At 43.4% G+C, this 22,766-nt stretch overlaps 1 protein-coding gene and 2 non-coding genes across 5 annotated transcripts in view; all 3 read left to right on the top strand.

Moving 5' to 3' along the window:
- Nucleotides 1-15,164, top strand: part of ZFR (zinc finger RNA binding protein) — a 37,078-nt gene extending 21,914 nt beyond the window's left edge. For 2 of the 3 annotated variants that reach the window (XM_072134337.1, XM_072134346.1), the window contains exons 11-21: nt 1,632-1,751; nt 1,847-1,992; nt 2,106-2,268; nt 3,354-3,559; nt 3,801-3,951; nt 4,705-4,846; nt 7,806-7,903; nt 8,864-8,959; nt 9,795-9,906; nt 11,575-11,672; nt 12,272-15,164. In XM_072134337.1, coding sequence (XP_071990438.1) covers nt 1,632-1,751; nt 1,847-1,992; nt 2,106-2,268; nt 3,354-3,559; nt 3,801-3,951; nt 4,705-4,846; nt 7,806-7,903; nt 8,864-8,959; nt 9,795-9,906; nt 11,575-11,672; nt 12,272-12,451 — 1,512 coding nt within the window. In that variant the 3' untranslated portion in view covers nt 12,452-15,164. Of the gene's footprint in view, nt 1-1,631; nt 1,752-1,846; nt 1,993-2,105; nt 2,269-3,353; nt 3,560-3,800; nt 3,952-4,704; nt 4,847-7,805; nt 7,904-8,863; nt 8,960-9,794; nt 9,907-11,574; nt 11,673-12,271 lie in introns of those variants that run through there. The other variant, XR_011853034.1, reaches the window with a different exon arrangement.
- LOC140087693 (small nucleolar RNA SNORA66) lies at nt 3,115-3,257 on the top strand. The gene has a single exon (XR_011850025.1). It is a non-coding gene; the product is annotated as a small nucleolar RNA SNORA66 (small nucleolar RNA).
- On the top strand, nt 10,359-10,494 carry LOC140087760 (small nucleolar RNA SNORA66). The gene has a single exon (XR_011850031.1). It is a non-coding gene; the product is annotated as a small nucleolar RNA SNORA66 (small nucleolar RNA).
- Nucleotides 15,165-22,766: the final 7,602 nt, after the last annotated feature.

Below are 22,766 nucleotides of genomic sequence, written 5' to 3'. Positions count from 1 at the left end.
CTTGAGAAAATGTCATTCTGATGGTTATTAGAGCGTTCAAAACACCATATTGTGTTGCTTTTTTCCTTCCTCCTGCTTCCCACACACATAGCTACTTTGCTTCTTGGCAGCTGTATCTTGGATCCCCCGCTCTCCTGATTTCCCAGTGAAACCAATTCAGTTATCTAATGTCAACAATATAAGGTCACAATCTGACACTTTTACCGCAGTCATTACCCTGGCATCTGAGGAGCTGAACAAAGACTGTTTTTATATTACAGATTAAATTCTATTTAAGTGTTGCCTTGCTTTAAAGGTACACTCCATCCAAGACTCAAAGGGAAACTGTCACCACATTGTTACAAATACAGCCAGTGGCAGGTTCCTATAGAGATTTTTAAAAAAATCTAAGTCGTAAGGTTCCCATATTCCCTATTAACAAAATTAACTTTTAGCTAAAAATTAGTTTTCCTCATATCCCCCATAAAATCAACTTTATGTAGTTTTATTTCCTCGCATCAGAGAAGGCATGTCCTGCTCGGTTGACCCCTTTCCATCTACTCCTCCCCATGCCATGTTCCTCCTCATATTCAGTACTTCATGTCATGTAACCAGGATGATGTTATTTAAGGTACTCCCCCCCCCCCCCCCTAAAATTTGCATTTGTATCTGACCACAGCCTCCATGAACTACTTCTCCTCCCCATCGTCCAACGAGGCTGCTGGGATTTCATATACAGATATCAGATACGTGCAAGGGGTAGTTGTGGCAAATTTTAGGGAGGAAAAGGGCCTTAGTTGACACAAGGCACCGTGTAAAACATTTTTTAGACCACATTCCATATAAGTAAACAGAGCTTTATATGTTTTTAGTTGAATATTGGCAGATGGACCTTTAGTTCCAGTTCCATACAGCAGCATGTCCGAGCAGTGAGACCTGGCAATCAGAAACAAGTAGGCAGGACAGTGCCTGAGATTTGAGGAGATACAGAGCTGTCGGTCAAAGTGAGAGGGCGTGGTACACTGACAGCCTGAGAGAAGTGAAGTCATATCCAGGATAAAATAGTCAAGTATGCCAATTTGCATATCATAAATAGCTGTAATTAAGGTTCAGTACCTCACTGGAAGATAATTTTACGTGATATGGGGAGGACTTGTAACCCTTCACGATCAAGCATTGTTTGTTTGGGGAGTAAACAATTCCTCCTAGCACTCTATTATGGTATTGAGTCTGTGCAGCAGTGATCTTTCTTTAAAGAGTGGCCATAATGCACTCCATTTACTGTACTTCTAAGGGACTTCTGGGATCAACCACCCTTTAAGGTGTCCTTGAAGGGTCCCAGTCTTTGTAGGGCACAGTTTGGGGAATTGATATCACCTTTTGTGAATATCACTGGGTATTTCAGTGGTCAGAAACCCCCAAATACAAAGTTGAATGTGGATTTTTCTGCAAGTAGATGACTCTGGTTTTACTGCATTGTTTTCTGGCATTTGTGGCAGCTCAGTCGAATGATTCTGGTTCCAACTCCAAGTAATTTGTACTTGCCATGCATGCCCCCTTATGTTGAGTCCTCTTTATTTAGCATTTCATCTTTATCCGAAATCACACTATGCATGCCTCGCCAATCTCGATCTGCTGAATTTATTTTGCAGGTCAGAAATGATGAAGGAAAAGTTATCCGATTCCACTGCAAGCTCTGTGAATGCAGCTTCAATGATCCCAATGCAAAAGAGATGCATCTCAAAGGAAGGAGGCACAGGCTGCAGTACAAGGTGAGCGGTGTAGGGGGACTATTTTTAGTTAATTTTCTGTTCTCGCCTTAAGGGTTTCTATGTATACAAACTATATTTGATATTTTCCTGAACAGAAAAAGGTCAATCCAGATTTGCAAGTGGAAGTGAAGCCCAGTATTCGAGCCAGGAAGATTCAGGAAGAGAAGATGCGCAAACAGATGCAGAAAGAAGAGTATTGGAGGAGGAGAGAAGAGGAAGAAAGGTGGAGGATGGAAATGAGGTGAGGAGAGGTTTCTACACGTATTGCGGTGTAGAAAATAAAGTGAAATGCGTGGTCACAGATTACACCATTTTTCAGTAAAATTAATGCACTCCATCCAATTCTTTTTAAAGGCGCTATGAAGAAGACATGTATTGGAGGCGTATGGAGGAAGAACAGCATCACTGGGATGACCGGCGTAGAGGCCCCGACGGTGGCTACCATCATGGGCCACCAGGGCCACCGGGATTATTGGGTGTGAGACCAGGAATGCCACCACAACCTCAAGGGCCAGCTGTGAGTTTTGTTTGTACTCCCAGGGGATCAAGGGCCCCATCTCAATTGGGCTTTGGGGCACAGGGTGCGTTCACACGTGGCAGTAACGCATCAGACCAGCTGAGAAGAGTAGATTTTCCTGATTACATTGCTGAGATTAAGATTGTGTTTACAAAACACATGCGTTATCATAGTTTACAAAATATAGATGTGTTAATGCATGCATTTTGTAAACGCAATGTTAACAGCTATGTAATCAGGTAAATCTCCTCTTCTCAGCTGTTCTGATGCCTTTGACGATGCATGTGTCACTGCCACTTGTGAACGCACCCACAACTAGAAAGCATTTGCTGTGGGTCTCTTCATGATGCTTAATTGGTGCAAGCTGCAGTAAAAACTTCAGTGACCAGCATACTATTGCGTCTCTATGGCTTAAAGGGTTTGTCCACTTTCAGCAAATAAGTGATATGATTTGTGTAAGGAAAAGTTAAACAATTTTCCAGTATACTTTCTGTATCAATAGTCACAAAGTTTAGTATCACATGGCTCTGATTACTCTCTGTAATACTAACGGCTTGTGCACCTCTGTGACCTCGCAAGGCAATGGACAGATTTTTATCCACTGGACCATAGAAGCTTTTTATAGGAGGACAGCAAGCAGAGATCTAGAAAATTGTTAGGAAGTGATATAGAAAATATATAGGAACAATGTATAACTTTTCATTACACAAACAATATCAATTATTTGCTGAAAGTGGACAATCACTTAAAAGAGAGCAGTGCCCAAAAAGATATGTATGTAGATAGATATGTATGTATGTGTATCCAGTAATATTACATTAATGATTTCTAATGTATTTTCTTTTCCTGCAAACTAGATCACTGGCTCTGCATTATGTTGCAGCTGCAAGGGAACCATGTTTGCAAAAGTAAAGTTTATTGCAGAGGGTATATATAACAGCCTTAAAGTTCTTTCTTTTTGGATTTACTATACCATCTTCAACAAAATTGTTCATTTCAATTGCTAAAGCCAGATGATCTATAGAATGACCTCATATTAAGTTTTTATTTCTATTGCTGACTGACCCCTTTCAATGCTTATACAGCCATTGCGCAGACCAGACTCTTCTGATGACAGATACGTCATGACCAAGCATGCTGCAATCTACCCCACTGAGGAAGAACTGCAGGCTGTACAAAAGATAGTGTCCCTTACTGAACGAGCCCTTAAACTGGTATCTGACTCCATGGCTGACCAGGACAAGAGTAAGGGGAAAGAGACTGAGGAGAAGAAAGACCCCACCAAGGAGAGGTAAGCATTCACACATTAAAAAACAAGTGACTTCCGTTTCCTGCAAACTAGATCGGCTCTGGATGATGCACCTGCAAAGGAACCACATTTGCAAAAAAATTTTTTTTTTGCAGAGGGTGTATATATTGGTCCTTTTGGTTTTATAATACCTTTTTATATTTATGCAAGTTTCACTATAAACTGAAATATATCAGTTCCACTGAAATATATCTGAGTAGAGATGTTTGTTTTTCTCTTTCAGGGCTCTGAAAGGTGTTTTGCGTGTTGGCGTTTTGGCTAAAGGATTGCTGTTACGTGGGGATAGAAACGTCAGTCTAGTTCTGCTCTGCGCTGAGAAGCCGACAAGGACGTTGCTGACACGCATTGCTGAAAACCTTCCTAAACAGCTGTCTGTAAGTGGTGGTGTGAGAAGTGATTTATCCTGAAGGAGACTAAAGGCGCGTTCACACCATGCGTCGTGTCGCATTGTGCGTTGCGTTTTTGACGCATTCCACTGACTTCAGCCTTGATTACATGCTAAGACTACATTGCGTTTTAGCAGATGCAGTGGAAATGCAATGTAACCTTGGCATGTAATAAAGGCTGAAGCCAGTGGAATGCGGCAAAAACGCAACGCGCAATGCATTGTGTGAATGCGCCCTGAGGCATTGCAAGAAAAATATATCATAAATCATGTAGCCGTATGTGGCCTCATTATCTGCTGTGGACTATTGAGAGCAGAAGGAATCCTCAACCTTTATCATAGTCTGGGACAGGGCCTAACTTGCTGATCAGTGGGGGTCTCTGTGCTGAGACCCCCACAGATTGCGAAAAGGAGGGGTCTGTTGGACCCTCGTTTCTCAGTCACACTAATGGAGCAGATGGCTGCCCATGACAGTTCTGCTCCATTAATCTCTATGGAGCTGACAGAGATCGGTCTCATCTCTGAGACCCCCACTGATCAGCAAGTTAGGCCCTAACTTGGATAGGATAGGGCCCAACTTTAGTTTGTTGGAAAAACCCCTTTGAAGTGCCCTCTGGTAACTACATTGTAATTCAGTATTGATATGTCACCTTCTATATGGCTGCAGATTCCCATACAGCGTCTGCACTCTTGCACGAAGGCTTTAGTTTCAGATTCTTATGTGATCTTTTTCCTCCTGTAGGTAATAAGCCCAGAGATGTATGAGGTGGCCTGTTCTATTCCCGAGGCGGCCATTATTCTGAATTCTTGTGTGGAACCTAAAATGCAGGTCACCATTACTCTGACCTCTCCCGTCATAAGAGAAGAAAGCATGAGGGATGGAGGTTGGAAAAAACTTAACCACATTATTCTCTTGACAGCTACATTTCTTGATTGTCTATTTATTTATGGGACGATGTATCTTAGTAGAGACCAGCGCACACACGGTGTCATCTCTGCTCATGTGAGATGCGGAGGGCTAGTGTTTCAATGCATGAGATGGTGGGAGGGGGATATTTTGTTATGTCTTAGTTTTGTTTCATTTAGGTATTTTATATATTTAGAAGTGGGGCGGCTTATATCCTAATTTGATACATATCTTTGGAGTAATGTTAGATGTGCATCTTTGCTATGACATGATGTGACACCAGTGTAGCTGTCCCTGGTATATTATGTAACACTCCTGAGACCTCCACAGGCTGCGAAGCCAGAAGCCGCATGGTCAGTGTCTGCAGTATGTCGGGTCTGTTGCTATGTAGGTCAGATAGAATGACAATTTGTTTCCTTAGTCGGTGGTTAGGCAACTGCTCAAGTGTCCTAAATCCCAAATCTAATGCATCACCTTTTCTATCACCATAGACACAGACATTGCGCCCATATTGCTGTAGGGTAAAGTCAACTTCTGACGGAATTGCTGTAGGTTTAATCCACAACTAGGCAAGTTAGTAACATTGTCTTGTGTGGATGTAACCGTAAACTGCACATAGACATTGGAGTAAAGCCTGCTTCAGTCATCACCGCTGGAACATAGTGCAAAGTTACCAGGGGCTTTTGATAAGACAGATACATGAAAACTAAAATTTTCCCTTAGAGCACCATTAAGTCCAGGGTGGTCAGCTCCAATACGTAGCAGACCTTTGACAGAGCCATCAGCCATATTGCCAACATTTTGCACCCTGCATGGGTTATTTATGGAACGGACTGCAGAATCTAAGACTATGACCCGGCAGTGCAGCAACTGCACGCCGCCCAACCCCTGGTTACCCACGTCTATGGATAGCTGAGTGACTTTGCAGGGAAGACTTGAGGAATACCTGCAAAATCGCTGGGCCATTGCATGGGTAGGCAGGGATTTGGCCATGTGCATTTGCCGCACTGGAGTTAGTCTGGATCTGAGTCTGCTCCAATCCTACCGATGGTGGTGATTCTGCACCATGTGGTATATACAGCTTATGAAGGTTGTATATACATGGAGCGTGAATGGGTTAAAGGAGTCAAAAGAATAGTTATTATTGTTCTTGTTAGTGTTGACTGATCAGTAGATTTTGATCCTGCAGACTTTACTCTTATGTCTATGGCATTTATCTGCAGAAAGTACATGAGCTCTGGAACCTTGCAGACCATCATGACATCTGTGTTATCCGACTGCATGCTTTAGAGAGAGAAAAAAATTCTAACAAGAAGGAAACAAAGCCGTCGTTTGTCTGACCTAGCGTTTATTCAGGTGTTGGCGCCATACTAAATTTTTTCGTGGGAGGTTTCCTGAAAGCCACCGTCCTACAACCTGAACAATCCCCTTTGTACCTTTCTGCATCGCTCTGTCACCTAATCTCAGGAAGGCTTTTGTCTGATTGCCCAGAACTCGGCTAGCGAGTCGTTTCTGCATGCGTTCGCTCCCACTTTGTACGGTATTACAGACACTTGCATATGACTTGATATTGAACCGAATTAACCCTCACTGCTGCGCCTATTCCCAGCAGCTGGGACATTTTGTGTGTGTTCTTCCATCCTTAAAGCTTTTTTTTTCCCCCCTTCTATAAAGCCTTGTAGCAGAGAATTGGTCCTGCCAGGAATTGCTGCCAAGACATCGGAAGGATTTTTGACCAAGGTTTTCTTAGCTCAGTGTCACACCAGCCTCGTGTAATAGTAGGAGGGGGGGTTTGGTTGCATAGTGCAGACATCTGCTGCTTCTCCCTCTCCCTCATTCCTCTGAATTGTTAAAGCCGTGTTCACACTATTTTCACGAGAACTGTACGAATCGCAAGCCAAAGAATTGCATCCTGTCCCCCTGAAGACGGAGCTGGCAGAAATCTGAGGTTTAAGCGCACTCAATACCATCTTGAATTGCTTGAACTTCTGTTTTCTCCCCAACACGAGCATGAAATAGTGTGGGCACAGCAATCTTCTTCAATGATTAACCTCTTATGACAAGGGCCGTTTAGCAATGCAGTAAAGTGGCGTATGTTCTCCAAATGATAATCAAATGATTTGCAAATGTAACATCACCATTGTCCTAATAAGAACCTGACATAGGAGCTGACCATAGACGGGACGGTTAGGTTTTCTGGCCATGAGCATGTCCTCTCGGGCTATTGGAGGAGGCTTGTCTATATCTATGGAGGCTGGTACTAAGAAGACACCAGATTCACCCAGCTACTCCCCCTAGGGGTAAATTACCTCACCTGCATGGGTTGCCCAAAATTGTTTTGCCTCCATGATCCTGAATAACGGGGCCATTTATCATTCCATAGTGGCAGAATTTGCAGATCATCTTATTATATTTTGGAAGACGGAGCAAATGTATTGTGTCTAGTTTCCTTTTTTTCTCTTTTCTGTAAATTGAGCCTATAAGGGGTTGATCGAACCAATGTCTAAAGGGATGCAGAAATCCACACTACAAAGGTGGTGCCCATATACAACGCTTCGAGGGGGGGGTCCAGGAAACCGGAGCTGTGCTGGATTTCTGCATCCTCCCTGTCTTGTGATCTCTATTCTAGTGCATTGTGAACAACCATCCTTCCTGGAAAACTGACCATTGCAGGTGTATTCTTCCCAAAAAAAGAGACTCTGCACCTAGACTTGTATAGCAGCGATGTGAAATCTAGTCACATGTATTTGTACATATATATAGTTCATTGGCTTCTACTATTATTGTGTCTATTCATGTCACCACTAGGGTGCGTCTGTAATACGTTCTCCTCTGAATGGCTTGTGTGACACTGTAGCTACATAAAAGGATGTGTCTTGCTCACCTGGTCAAACACCCGTCCCTCACTGCACTTTTGCCAATTCAATTCATTTTAGATGTAACCTCGGTTATGGTGAAAGACCCACCGGACGTCTTGGACAGGCAAAAATGCCTTGACGCTCTGGCTGCTCTACGCCACGCTAAGTGGTTTCAGGTTCGCAACATCATTTTACTTTCTTCTTGTAGCCTTATGAGAGAATAGAACGATCAATGTTTTTTGGTTTTTTTTTTTTTCTTTAATTTGTTGCACTTTGTCCGTGATAATGTTATAGACTATTAACTATTTGAAGAAAAACTTTTTAAAAAAAAAAAATTAAATGACCAGAAAAATGTGGAAAGATGATCCTTTTAATGTTGACGACTCTTACATCTTTTTACTTTTTTTATTATTATTATTATTTTACAAATTTTTTTTCCCCGCCTTCATTCTCTTTTTTTTTTTTGTGTATTTTCTTTTTTTCTGGTCATCGAGTAGTCATTACCTAAAGACTGACTCATATATATTCAGCGTTCCCTTCCCCCTCCACCAACACCTACTCCCTCCCCCCCCCCCCCCCCCCAATCATAAACTGTGTTGTGAATCTGTAATATTCCATAAGGCTGCATAGTATCTTTTGCTTAACCAATACGATACGTGTTAACTGCTTTCTGTTTAGCTCTAAAATCCTGTTCTTCCGGCCCAGCGTAGGAAGTGAAAGGTACCGCGAACCCGTTTGGTATTGTCACTTTGTGCATTGTGCAAAGTCACAACTCTGCACCAAACTGATTCTGGCAACCTTCCAGTCCCTACCTGTGTTTTTTTTTTTGTTTTTTTTTGTTCTTTGTATTTTTTATTTTTTTATTTCCTTTTTTTAAAATTTCTTCCATGTTTTATTTTCTTGCATATGTAATTAAATTCCTTTTTTTTGTTGTCTACAAGGCTTACAAGTTGCATTTACAGGAAATGAGTTTTTTTTTTTTCTTACAATTTTTATGTGTCTGAAATGCCATCTAGGTCGGTGGCTCATTCATTTGTGCTTCCGATACGATGGTGTTTTATTCACCCCCCTTTTTTTTTTTGAGTTGCTGCTATTTTTGATGATGTGAGTAATTTGCTTTTGTTGTCGCACACAAGGCTAGAGCTAACGGACTGCAGTCCTGCGTCATTATCATCCGCATCCTGCGAGACCTGTGCCAGCGGGTGCCCACATGGTCTGATTTTCCAAGCTGGGTATGTATAATGCTCTCTGTTCTGTTGGTTAATTAACCGGTCCGGCGTTACAAAGATCATATACAGGCGGTCCCTTACTTAAGGACACCCAACTTTATTGACGACCTCTATTTAAAGACAGACCTTTTCTGCCCCCTGTGACCTCTGGGTTCTTTAGTTTAGTCCCAGACTGTAATGATCAGCTGTAAAATGTCTGTTGTTAAGTATTATTGATAATCCTTGATCCCATTACAGCAAAAAAAATAAATAAATAAAAATTCAATTGTCTCTGTACCTTCAGACAAATTATTTTTGGTCCCAATGATAAAATATACAGTTCCAACTTGTATACAAATTCAAGTTAAGGACAAACCTACGGAACCTCTACATAATCTACGGAATCTTCTATGTAACCCGGGGTCTCCCTGTACTCTCCTCTCTCAGGTGATGGGAGTATATGCTGTAAGAGAAGATTTTTAAGTTGCATTATGACTAGAAACTGTTAATCTAATCTAATCCTGCTACGCGTTAACCTCTTTATCACAAAAGTGTTTCTTCAAATTTCTACCTACGAATCCTAGGGCTGTTTGTAAGTAGCAGATAGCCCTTGGATTGTTTTGTGTTTTTAAGTATCACTTTGATTCACATCAGAAATTCAAACACACAAAAAATGTATAGAAGGGGATTATCCAGTTCCAACAGAAGCCCGGCAGCCCTGTGGTTCCTGCCGTTTCTGTTTGGGGCAATCCAATGGAGGTCAAATGTCGTCATCATAATAATCTACAGTTTTTCACAGGCTTCTACAGCAACAATCTGATGCAGAGAGGACTCATATCAATCTTAATCTGTTTTCCAGGCCTTGGAGTTGTTGGTGGAGAAGGCGATCAGCAGCTCTTCAGGCCCCCAAAGCCCTGGTGATGCATTGCGGAGGGTCTTTGAGTGCATTTCTTCTGGTATTATTTTAAAGGGTGAGTGATAAAGTGTTAAAGAATCCGAGGTGACATAATGGATGAAAACTACTGTGACTTGCGACCCAACAGTGGTTTTCATTGCATTTGTAATGTCATTCATTTGCCATATCCTTGCGTTAGCCCCACTACCGCTGTGTTCCTTGAATGGTTGTCTATGCTTTAAAAAAAAAAAAAAAAAAAAAAAGCGGACAAAACTTCTATCATAAAGAAGTTGGCTTTGTAGCAGATTAGAGGAATGAATTCTCATCCCTAATGTTGGAATTAAATCAAGGGATCGATAGATATGTAAAAGATGATGAAAGAATGATGAAAAATATGTAAGCTTATTGTCAAAATTGGCTTAGTAGAGGTTTTAACCCGGGCCATTCAAGCGGACTCACTTCCGCATGGACTGATACGCATTCTCCCGGATTGGTGAGATCTTGATAGAATGTGTTGGTGAATTTTTCATGCAAACTAGATCACCAGGCCAGCATATTGTTGCTGAAGCAAGGGGGAACACGTTTGCTAAATTATGATTTGGTTCTAGAGGCACCAGGCCCGTCGTAATGTGAATGCGGTCACAGCTTCTGCGCCACCACATTGTAAAAATCCACACACTAGAGCGAAAAGATCGGCAGTATAAAGCATGGTGAAGGCGCAGCAGAAGTCAGCAAACTTATAATGCAGAAGATGCATTTCACTGCTTCTACTATTGGACAGGATGGTTGTAATGGTATAAAAAGAGTTGTTTTGATAACTAACTATAACACAAAGGGGAATCTATCTACGCCTGAAATGCCATGTGCCACATTTATTGAGGGTTTTAAACCATTTTAGTCAGTCTTCTGACTTGTCTGAAAAGGGGTCATTACCTCAGTAAAAGGGGGAAGTGATCGTCCCAAAAAATAATTCAATATTGAGCCGCAGCAAACAAGGCCTTGCAGCGCTGGGGTCCTGGGTTCAAGTCCCAGGGTCAACATCTTCAAAGAGTTTGTATGTTCTCTCCATGTTTGCATGGGTTTCCTCCAGGTCCTCCGGTTTCCTCCCACACTGCAACAAGACAATGGTAGGATGATTAGATTGTGAGCCCCATTGGGGACAGGGACTGATGTGACAAGTTCTGTGCAGCGCTGCGTAATCTGTGAGCGCTATATAAATAAAAGAATTATTAATTATCTACCTATTATATTGCATATGTATGTTTTATATGATCAAATGTATGGTTTGAGTTATTAGTAGTAGTATATGTACTATCTACTTCTATACTGTAGGGGTACTGCTCGATATTTTTCAATCTGTGCCGAGTACCACACTGTGACGCTTGGTGTGTTTATAGTATGAACCTGACCCCAGAGCTCTGTATGTTTTGTCTTTGTGTAAGCTGTTTAGTGATGAATATGACCCCAGTGGTTATTTTTAGAATTATGTAGTAAAGTTATGTTTTATTAAAAAAAATTCCTTTGGGAACTTCTTGGTTTTAGCTTACCAGATGTATCACAAACCTTCCCTTCTCTTGTCACAGCAGAATGTTTGTGACAAGGAAGATGAATAGAGGCATGTGAAATGTATACAGCAAAACACCAGTACTAACATGAGCAGACAGCATCACATATCTGAGCTGGTAGAATAAATATTCAACTTTAGTGCTGCATTTTAACGTATTTACCCATTTATTTTTGCCAGGTGGGCCCGGTTTACTTGACCCATGTGAAAAAGAACCATATGACACTTTAGCTACTATGACGGACCAGCAGCGGGAGGATATAACTTCAAGTGCACAGGTAACTTTCTTTTTCTTCCTGTGTCACCTGTTAGAAGGGGATTCCAGGATATAGAGTACCGGTCCGGGACCTAGGTCATCATCATCAGATAAATCAACTAAAAGTATTAGGTAGCAGCCACAGATGTAGGGGGCTGTACAGCGTTAACAATTCAGTGTAAACTGAATATAACATGTTGTAAAGCAGGATGAAGTGAGCAGATTTTAGTGTCTTATCTGCAGGCAGCATGTTATAGAACAGGAGGAGCTGAGCAGATTGTACATGGTGTCCTATCTGCAGGCAGCATGTTATAGAGCAGGAGGAGCTGAGCAGATTGTACATAGTGTCCTATCTGCAGGCAGCATGTTATAGAGCAGGAGGAGCTGAGCAGATTGTACATAGTGTCCTATCTGCAGGCAGCATGTTATAGAGCAGGAGGAGGTGAGAAGATTGTACAGTGTCCTATCTGCAGGCAGCATGTTATAGAGCAGGAGGAGCTGAGCTATGTAGAGTATGCTATGTAGCTATGTTCTCTTCAGAGTTTGCTGTATATGTCATATTTGTTTCCCTCTAGTATTTTTACCAGTGTGCCTTTATGACTATTTGTTCTCCTTCTGCAGTTTGCACTGCGCCTGCTCGCCTTCAGACAAATCCACAAAGTGCTGGGAATGGATCCCGTGTCTCCAATGAACCAGCGCTTCAACATTCACAGCAACCGTAAGAGAAGGCGAGACAGCGATGGAGTGGACAGCTTCGAGGCCGAAGGGAAGAAAGATAAAAAGGATTACGACAACTTCTAAAGAAAAACCTTCTAGATGGGAGCTTGCGGGTGTCAGTCTCCTGGAGGATTACCTTTCCACTGAGAGAGCTGTCTCATCCCGTCTGCCGCAGGGTTACGTGCCCTGACGCTAAACACTCGCCCCATCTTGTTGTTACCTTGCTCCAGACACTGATGTTTCATCTCTGGATTTGTTAATAGGTTAAATATTTGTATAGTTGTTAAAATTTGAAGATTTCCTCTCCCCTGCCTCCATGATGATGATCCTGTGTGCGCTCTAACACCCGCTCCTCAGCACCTGGATGCGTTCCACGGTTTCCATCCTCCGCATTGGGTGACGTCTCTCTATAGGCAGTAGTTGTATTTAATTTCCAGCCGTGTTTTTAAGGTTTTTCTTCTTTGCATTGTAATCGGAATAGTCGGCAGGGGGGAGGAGGCCTCCTTTAGTTGTAAGTTACACGAATAGATATGGCATGAGCCCTCACTAATTTCTTATTTTTATTATTTTTCTCCTATTTGTTCTTGTAAATTAAATACTCATGGATGTTATTGTGTGAAAACTAAAAACACATTCATATTTTTTTTTTTCGTTTTGCAATTTTCAGCACTCGGAAGTAAAGCGTCTCTGGAAATTTTGTGGCATTTGTCTTAATGGGTTAAATATATATATATATATATACCTGTTTGCGTTTTAAGTTGGGCTAGGGATCGTGTGAAGCCTAATCTATAACCATACCACACTCGGCGCTATCGCATTGCATGAGGTTTTATTTATTTTATTTTTTAAGTTTGGCTTTTATAACATTAGGTCTGTTCTTTTTTTTTTTTTTTTGCAAATTAATGTGAACAGGGTTCCCATTGCTTCGTCATGTTATACAGAAGCAGCACATAGTAGGATAATGAATAGGTTGAGAGGTTGTGTGTTTCCAGAACTAAAAGTTATGGAACTACGACTCCCTGCATGCTGGGTACGATGGAGGTTGTTGTTTTCCTGCAGCTATGTCATCACATGGTGGCTGTATATGGAGATGATAGAAAAGGTGGGTTCCCCATCAGGGTATAGACTACGACAACTTCTATAGTAAGGCCTGACAGTCAGAATCCCCTGGACAGAAGATGACCTGGTTAGGAGATTTCAGCAGTTCTCGCGTATAATAGTTTGTCGTTCTGCCTGGACTGAAACAGATATTGAAATATTCCCTTATTGAGTAATAGACTTATCTGATATGGTAAGGAAGTCATAGGTAACGCGCGCCAGGTCCTTTAGTAAACTTGCCTCATGATCTTCAATATTAGCTACAGCGATGTATAACCCCCCTGCTCTGAAATCTCGCACCCCTGCTGTGTGATTCCAGGTCAGTGCATTTGTAAGACCCTACAGGTTAAAGGGAGCTGAAAGAATCCCTTTAACAGTTCCTAAAATGCTGCAGAGGATCTGTTGGCATTTAGTGGACTGGTCATGGCCGTTTTCTAAGCGCAACTAGTCTCCGTATTAGAAAAGTCCTAATAAAAGGCGGTGACAGTCTCCAGTGCACCCGGGCTCAGCAATCACTAAGTGATTGGGATCTGTGCAGCCACATGACAGCTCAGAGGCTGCAGACACCACACGTGTCAGGGCTCTTCTCTCTTTCCAGTCTGAGGTCTGTGTCCATTGTGATTAAACCTCTTTATTTTGCACGATATGGATTCCCTTATTGCGGTTGTGTGAATCGCATCTCACTCTGCTATTCCCAGAAGATCAGATTTACTAGGGACATGATGAAGCAGACACTCCAATGCTTCCAGGCTTTATCCTTCACGGCCATGAGGAGCATTATGTGTCGCACGCTGTTATCAGTGTCTGTCCTTACCCTTCATACTGTCTGAGTATCTGGTGGTTTAACTCTTGACTGACGGTTGTCACACCTGACCTCTTCATAAACATAGCAAATAGAGGGAGACGCTTATATCCACAATATCTGTCTAATCTTCCAGTCGCTTGTAGTATGTGAACTCTGATCAGTCTGCCGGTCATATTTCCCTGAATGACTTGTGGTATCCATCATGTCTGATACGCTGCCAGGGGGTAGTGTTCAATCTGGGTAATATGGCTGGTATACAGTGAATATCCTCATGTGATGGCAGGCTTAGTGCAGCATGTACGGACAGCTTTAGGTTAAGGGGAATCGTAGATAATCCTGAACTCTGATCACCCATATCACATACGGGAGGGTAGTGTCACATACAGCACTGGTTATATTCACAAAGGCGGAAGAGATGAAGTGTAAGACCGATATGAGCCACAGTGTAATAACCTGTGATATGGCACAACATGCAGGACAGGCGGCTCATAGTAGTGCAGGTGGCAATGCACGCAGCCATGTGCACTACTGAAGGCTTATTTCAGACAACACTATATATGAGTTGTTACATGTCCTCAGATGATCATGTATGAGCCAGGGACCACTGCTATAGTTTCTTACCTGACTGTGGCTATGATGCTGTTAGTTTAGTTCAGACGAGCGGCGGACAGGCCAGGAGACGTCGTCTGGATTCACTATATTATTTAAGTAATTGGGTTGTAATGCTGTGATGTTGTAGGAATGAAATGGGCCCCTGTCATCAGACCACAAATGAGGTACAAGTGTACTTAAAGGGGTTTTCCCACAAACTAAAGTTAGGCCCTATCCACGTTATAGGGCCTAACTTGCTGATCAGTGGGGGTCTCAGTGCTGAGACCCCACAGATCGCGAAAATGAGGAGTACATTAGATTAATGGAGCAGATGGCCACACATGACCATTCTGCTCCATTAATCTCTATGGAGCTGACGCAAGTTGCCGAGCACTGCGCTCACTGATCTCCATCAGCTCCATAGAGATTAATGGAGCAGAACGGTCATGTGCGGCCGTCTGCTCCAATAATCTGACGGACCCCTTTTTTTTTTTTTTTTGCCATCTGTGGGGGTCTCAACACTGATAAGGAAGTTAAGTCCTACCCCATGGTAAGGGCCTAACTTTAGTTCATGGAGAAACTCCTTTAATAAGAGAATCTCCTTACTAGAAGTAATCGTGCCCAAGCTATGGCTGTCAAATTGTGGCTAAAGTAATGACTCCCATCATGTCCCGTCCGCCACAGGCTAATGAGTACAATGGGGGGGTACAACCACTCGGTAGCCACAGATTAGTGATCACTGGACCAGTGTAGTCTGTATCCTGGAGGGGCTCGTACCTTCTGTCAGTCCCGCCTGTCACCTTTATCCCAGCACTGTGTGACCTGCGGTATTTTGAGGGCTGCATCAGGGTTCGGTGGGGTCTGCATCGTTGTGCGGGTGGCGTCTTGCTGTTCGTGTGACCTCTGCCAGTAACACCATTTGTTGTCAGCAATGCTGTGAAATAAATTTGGAAGTGGACAATAACGAGTTCACCCTTTGTGTGCACGCTTCTCATTTCTTGCGGAGCCTTTAGGATGATGTAAGCAGTCGGGGGTCCCACAGACACTGGATGGGGTGGTACTACATGTGGCTGCTAAGGCCCCACCTTCAATCACTTACATTACAGGTTCTACAAGTTGTTCACATCCTTAGTGAGAAACTGAAATGTGATTTTAAAGATGTTTGTCCTTAAAGGGGTTGTCCGGGATCACCGGTTGTACACACAGAATAGGAGAGGCATAAAGTACACAGAACATCCGATACCCACAGATCCAGCTGTTTGCAAACAGGACACAATATCCTTATCACATGACCAATGCCACCGATACCGGCCTAAGCTGCGCTCACAAGATCCACATGATGTCTCTTAGCTGCTGACTCTGTTCGCAAACCCCTGCAGGAGCCACACACCGGATCTGGGGATATAAGCTTTTTATTTTTCAGCCTCCTGACCAGCAGGACTCACTATGTTACAGGGTCACTGCCTTTAAATGGAGAGATTGGGGCTCATTTACTAAGGGTCCGAGCGCCGCACTTTTGTCGGGTTTCCTAAATATTTCCGATTTGCGCCGTATTGCCCTGGGATTTTGGTGCGCGCTATCAGATTGTGTCGCATCTGCGCCGGCTTGTACACGACAAATCGGGGGCGTGGCGGTTGGGCAACCCGATGGATTCGGAAAAAAACGCGGAATTAAAAAAAAAGAATTTGTGACGCAAGATCAGCACTAACATGCACCGGGACGAAGAAGCAGCGACACCTGCTGGATATTGAGTGCACGGACCTTTAGTGAATCCCGACAGACCCGAATCGGCATTGGACAACGCACCGCGGGATTGCGACTGGTCCGGGTAAGTAAATGTGCCCCATTGTGTCCAGTCTAGACAATGCTCTGTGAGCTAAACACATCAGCTGTACACATCGCTCTGCTGGTTTGTAACACTATCAGTCAGGCAGTTTAGCTCACAGAGCATTGTCTAGACTGGATACAATTGTCTCCACTTCACAGCAGCAGACAGCATGTATCAGTCTGGTGTTCTGACTACTTCACAGTGAACAAAAGCCAACTTCACAATATTTGTGTATCAACTCTGTAGCACATGCATTTTGGGGGATGCTGTGAATGAAGTAAGAAAGTGCTGGAGGTTTAACCTCCCTTGATGGTGTAAGGGGTACAAAATGTGTATGCCCTGTACCCTGCCCTTACACCACCCCTTCCGCACTCCCCCCGAGTGTAATGCCCCTTTACTTTGTCATCCCCCACTTGACAACCCCAATGTATCATAGCCCAATACAAATTGATCTTTTCCCTAAGTGACCACAAGGAGGCAGTATTGTGTAACCTTGGAAATTTCGGGAAGGTCAGGTAACTGTAAATATATTAAACTGGGAAAATAACATTTCCACCAATGTAGAGGAGAATGTAGTGGATACAATGAAGGAAAGATGTCATAATATCAGGTGCTCTTGGGTCATAACTTCATCCAGGGGTTTTCCAGGAAAATAATTTATAATTATTCTGCCTCAAATTGGATCCAGCCACCTTCCCAGGCTACTCTGACTCCAATACCAGCACTCCTGGCCCCGCCTCCAAAGCACTTGCACAACTGGGTCACACATCACACTAGTGACTGGCTTAGGAGTATCCCCTAAAGTTTTCTGTGGTGCCAGGAATGTAAAACCTTAATTTTTTACAACACTTTAAACCACTGGTGGTCTAGGATAGAGTAAGGGTTAATGAATGCTTCCTTGGTGGCCTAGGCAGTAGAGGGGGCATTGCTTCCCTGGTGGATTAGAATATTGGAGGGGTCACTGATTCCCTGCTGGTCTAGAATAGTGGAGGGGTCACTGATTCCCTGCTGGTCTAGAATAGTGGAGGCGTTACTGCTTCCCAGTTGGTATAGAATAGTTGAGTGGTAACTGCTCCTTGCAGGCCTAAGAGGAATGTGGAGGGGTTACTGCTTCCCTGCTGGCCTATGAGGATAATAGAGGAGGTTACTGCTTCCCTGCTGGTCTAGGATAGTAAAGGGGGTTACTGCTTTTCTGGTGGTCTAGGAAAGTGGAGGGGTCACTTATTCCCTGTTGGTCTAGAATAGTGAAGGGGTTGCTGATTCCCTGCTGGTCTAGGGTAGTGGAGGGGTTACTGCTTCCCTGCTGGCCTGTGAGGATAATAGAGGATGTTACTGCTTCCCTGCTGGTATAGGATAGTGGAGGAGTCACTTATTCCCTGGTGGTCTAGGATAGTGTAAGGAGGTTATCGTTCCATTCATTATGGCACTGGTGGAAGTAGCAGACTTCTGAACTCGGCTGTTTTTAATAACAGAGCAGCAACAGTATGTGGGGTACAACAGAGCCCCTTTTCATGATCCGCGGGGGGGGGGGTCCCTCCATGGGGACAGGGGAAATCTTGATGCGGCTGTACAACTCCTCTAATGCAATTCTATATGGCCTTGGAGTCCGGCTGTGACCTCATCAGGGATTTCTCTTTTCTACTGATTTCTATTTCTTCTCTACGTAACTTTTTATCTTTATGTAACACGTGACGTTCCTGTGTTCATCCATGTGATCCCGATCCCTGCGGAGCGTCTAATTATAATCATGTGACCCTTTCACACGATCCTGCGCTGATCCCTCATATCCCAGGATTGTCACAGATTCCACAACAGGATGTTCTCATCCCAGTTCCCACCGATGGAAGATCCGAAAAGAGTCATGAGGAGCCGGGAGTCCCTAATGTCCTGAAAATGCAGGCAAAGCCTCATCCATGAAGCCTTAGAAAGTCTGTGCGCCAAAGTAAACCTCCTCCTGTCCTCCGCTTCTCTCCTGTGGGTTTTGTATCACGTTGCTGGAGGACTTTGCAGGTGACAACCTCTGGGGGAGCTATAAAGATAGACCTAAATTGTTACACTCAAAAATGCATCATAATTGATAGTTGCAGTTTTTTACCTTCTAGGGGGCGCTGTTTCTTCAATCTATCAGTGTAGTTAGTTATTTATAACTTTGTGCATGACCCAGGAGGCTCCTAGAGGAAGTCACCGCGTGTTTTACATATTTTCTGCTCTATCTATATCAACTCTCACTCATAGACAAGAAAATAAACATATGAGATGTGGAGGGATGGGGGAGGGAGGGCTCCCAAAACTGTGTCTTAAAGGGACGACTCTCTATTAACCTTGTTCAGACATCAGATTGGGATCCCTGCTCCCCGATCCCCACTAAAAGGCATATGGTTGACAAGGGTCTGGTACAGAGTTCTGTCTGTAAGGTCGTTGACTGTAAAGAGAAATGTGCAAAAGTTCTAGGCAGGGGTGACTACAATAGGCACAGTAAAACACTTTCAAAAATAGAAGTGTAAATTGTATATTTTTATCATTATATAAACTGAATGAAGGAAAGGAAATCTAAATCAGATCAAAACTTCTGGGTGCACATGCACCTTGATTTTCAATAGGTTAGATAGGGAGTTTGTTCCATATATAATAAGCACAGAATGAACTCAACAGGGAGATTGTTCCTGGCATCTTGGAAAACTGAGCACAAAAGGGGCTCAGTAGGGAGGTTGTTCCAGACATCTTGGAAAATTCAACTCAGAAGGGACTTAAGATAAAGATTGTTCCAGACATCTCTGAGAACTGAGCACAGAATAAACTAAACAGGGACATTTTCCAAAAGAACTAAGAATAGAAGGATCTCAGCAGGGAGGTTGTTCCAGACATCTTGGAGAATCGAACACAAAAGGGACTCGAGATGAAGATTGTTCCAGACATCTCTGAGCACAGAATGAACTACACAGGGACATTGTTCCAAAAGAACTAAGAATAGAGGGAACTCAGCGGGGAGGTTGTTCCAGACGTTAAAATGAATTAAGCACAGAAGGGACTCTGCTCAGGGGCGTAACTCGAGGAGGTGCAGATGGTGCGGTGGCAACAGGGCCCGAAGAGGCTTAGGGGGCCCATAAGGTGTCACTTTCCCATATTAGAAGACTGATACTATAAACCATACTTTATGGTCAGGGGGCCCGGCACAGACTTCGCACTGGGGCCCATCAGCTTCAAGTTACACCACAGACTCTGCTGGTAGGTTGTTTTAGATATGGTGGAGATGTTGTCGATTTGTGGGGGGTTGTTCTGCTGCAGAATAAATGTAGAGGCTCCCTGCTAGTATTGCCTGATTTCCCCAACTATTAGGCTGAGTTCACACGTACAGTTTTTCAGAGTTTTTCAAAAAGAGAAGAAGAATTTTCTATCAATAATATGTTCTTAACCATTATGATCCACATGTGATTTTGGCTTCAAAAACTGCATCCGAGAAACTGAACGTGTGAACGCAGCCTCAGTCCAGTGAAAGTGTCTTCCATAACCTTGTCTTTGTAGCAGAGCTGAGCTCAGTTTACTAGTAAAGCCTCGTACTACACAATGTAGCTGCTTCAGTTTATGACTTACTTCCATCCTACACGTATGATGATGATCATCGCCTGTTTGGTATAACTGATTGATTAGTGGTTAGCATTACAGCCTTGCAGCGCTGGGGTCCTGGGTTCATGTTCCAGGGTCAACATCTGCAAAGAGTTTGTATTTCTCTCTGTGTTCGCGTGGGTTTCCTCCGGGTCCTCCGGTTTCCTCCCACACTCCAAAACATACTGGTAGGATGATTAGATTGTGAGCCCCATTGGGGACAGGGACTATTGTGACAAGCTCTGTGCAGCGCTGTGTAATCTGTGTGCGCTATATAAATAAAGAATTATTATTATTAGTCTCTGCTACAAAGATGAGGTTGTGGAAGACCGCTCCATGTCATGTGACTACAATCTTAGGGTGTGCGAGTCTAACTAGAACCGACTATTAAACTAATTTACATTTCTCTTTTCTTCCTTCACTTTACATTTTGCTAATTAGATAAAATTAACTATTAACACGTCTGTTTATGAGACCGTTCACACTGCGCAGCATCTTCCCGCATCCACCTAACTCTGTGCCATAAACAAGTCATCATACATATAACAAGTACATATAGAAAGGTTTCCACTTCTCCTTTCTCTATAATTGCTTCTCCTAAACTTCCTTTTTACCTGTAATTAACTTCCCCAGCAAGTGCTCTCATTGTATCCAGGACGTAGATGGGGGATGTTTAGGTTTTTGTGATAGTATATGCCTTCTAGCTGTTGCAAAACTACAACTCCAAGCATGCAATGACGTAGCAAAGTCTATAAGATTGGGCGGCACGGTGGTTAGCATTACAGCCTTGCAGCGCTGGGGACCTGGGATAATGTTCAGGGGTCAACACCTGCAAAGAATTTGTATGTTCTCTCTGTGTTTGCATGGCTTTCCACCGGGTCCTCCGGTTTCCTCCCACACTCCAAAACATACTGGTAGGTTGATTGTATTGTAAGCCCCATTGGGGACAGGGACTGATTTGGCAAGCTATGTGCAGCGCTGCGCTATATAAAGGAATTAAACCCCATTACAATGTAACATGTGGTGGCACACCGCTCCCTGCATCGCTTTAATACACCCCTGCTGATGGTCAGTCAAGGATACAAGTTTTGGGGGCTTTCAATGCAAATCTGGGGAGGCAATAGAAACTGGTGGCAGAGTGAGACAACCCCTTTAATAAGTTTCTACCTGTAGCAGTCATGTAACAAGACTGTACACACCTACAGAAGCTCGATCAGTGCCCTGAGAGGTATTATTACATGATGCAACTGCTGCGCCATGACTCATGGGTGATGCTGGGCACAACATGTACAGTATACAGAGACAGAAGGATCCTTAACCCCTACACAACCACAGCAACTTTATATACAGTATATACGTGCAATTGAGAATTGCAGTGGGTGTTGTTGCAAGTTCCAGTGCACCCTATATTGCTTAGGGTGCGTTCACCTACCACACCAGGTACCCCTCTACTGCACCTGATACCCATTGATTGCACCAGGTACCCTTCTACTACACAAAGTGCCCTTCTACTACAGCAGGTACTAATCTACTGCACCAGGTACTAATCTACTGCACCAGGTACCCTTCTACTACACCAATTTCTGCATCAGGTACCCTTCTATAATGTAAGGTACCCATCTAGCGCACCAGATACCCTTCTACGATGTCAGGTGCCATCCTACTGCAGCAGGTAGCAATCAACTGTACCAGGCACCCATCTACTGCACCAGTTACTTGTCTACTAAACCAGATACCCATCAACTGCACCAGTTACCTTTCTGCTACACCAGCTACCAATCTAGTGCACCGTTACCCATCTGCTATACAAGGTACCAATCTACGGCACCAGGTTCCCATCTACGGCACCATGTACCTTTATGCTACATCAGGTATCCGTCTACTGTGCTAGGTACTCATCTACTACACTAGATACCCTTCAACTAAACCAGCTACACATCTAATGCACTAGTTACTCTTCTACTACACCAGATAACCATCTACTGCCCCATGTATCCTTCTACTACATCAGGTGCCAATCTACTACACCAAATTCCCTTCTATTAGGTCAGGTAACCTTCTACTACAACTGGCACCCATCTCTCCTGCACCAGATACCCTTATACTATAATAGGTAACCATCTACTATCTACATAATCTAATAACCCATTTACTACACCTTTTACTGCACCTGGCACCCATCTACTGCACCACTCACATCTCTGCTACACCAGGTACCCGTCTACTGCACCAGTCACTTATGTGCTGCACCAGGTACCGGTATTATATATTACATACACAAGGTGATGTTGTACGGGCCCTGGGCCTGACCCCAGACATCACCCACCATCCAGGACTGTCAGGAGGGATGAGAGAATCTGAAGGATAAGGATGTGCTGCACCTTCAGCCTAAAAAAATAACAAAATAATAATAATAGTAAAAAGTAAAACATAAAATCCTTTCCCTAGAATAAATATAGATATATATTTACCAG

Source organism: Engystomops pustulosus, chromosome 1 (assembly GCF_040894005.1).
Source record: "Engystomops pustulosus chromosome 1, aEngPut4.maternal, whole genome shotgun sequence".
Taxonomy (NCBI): domain Eukaryota; kingdom Metazoa; phylum Chordata; class Amphibia; order Anura; family Leptodactylidae; genus Engystomops; species Engystomops pustulosus.
Note: the sequence above shows the minus strand (reverse complement) of the source record. Positions and strands in the feature narration are given on the sequence as shown.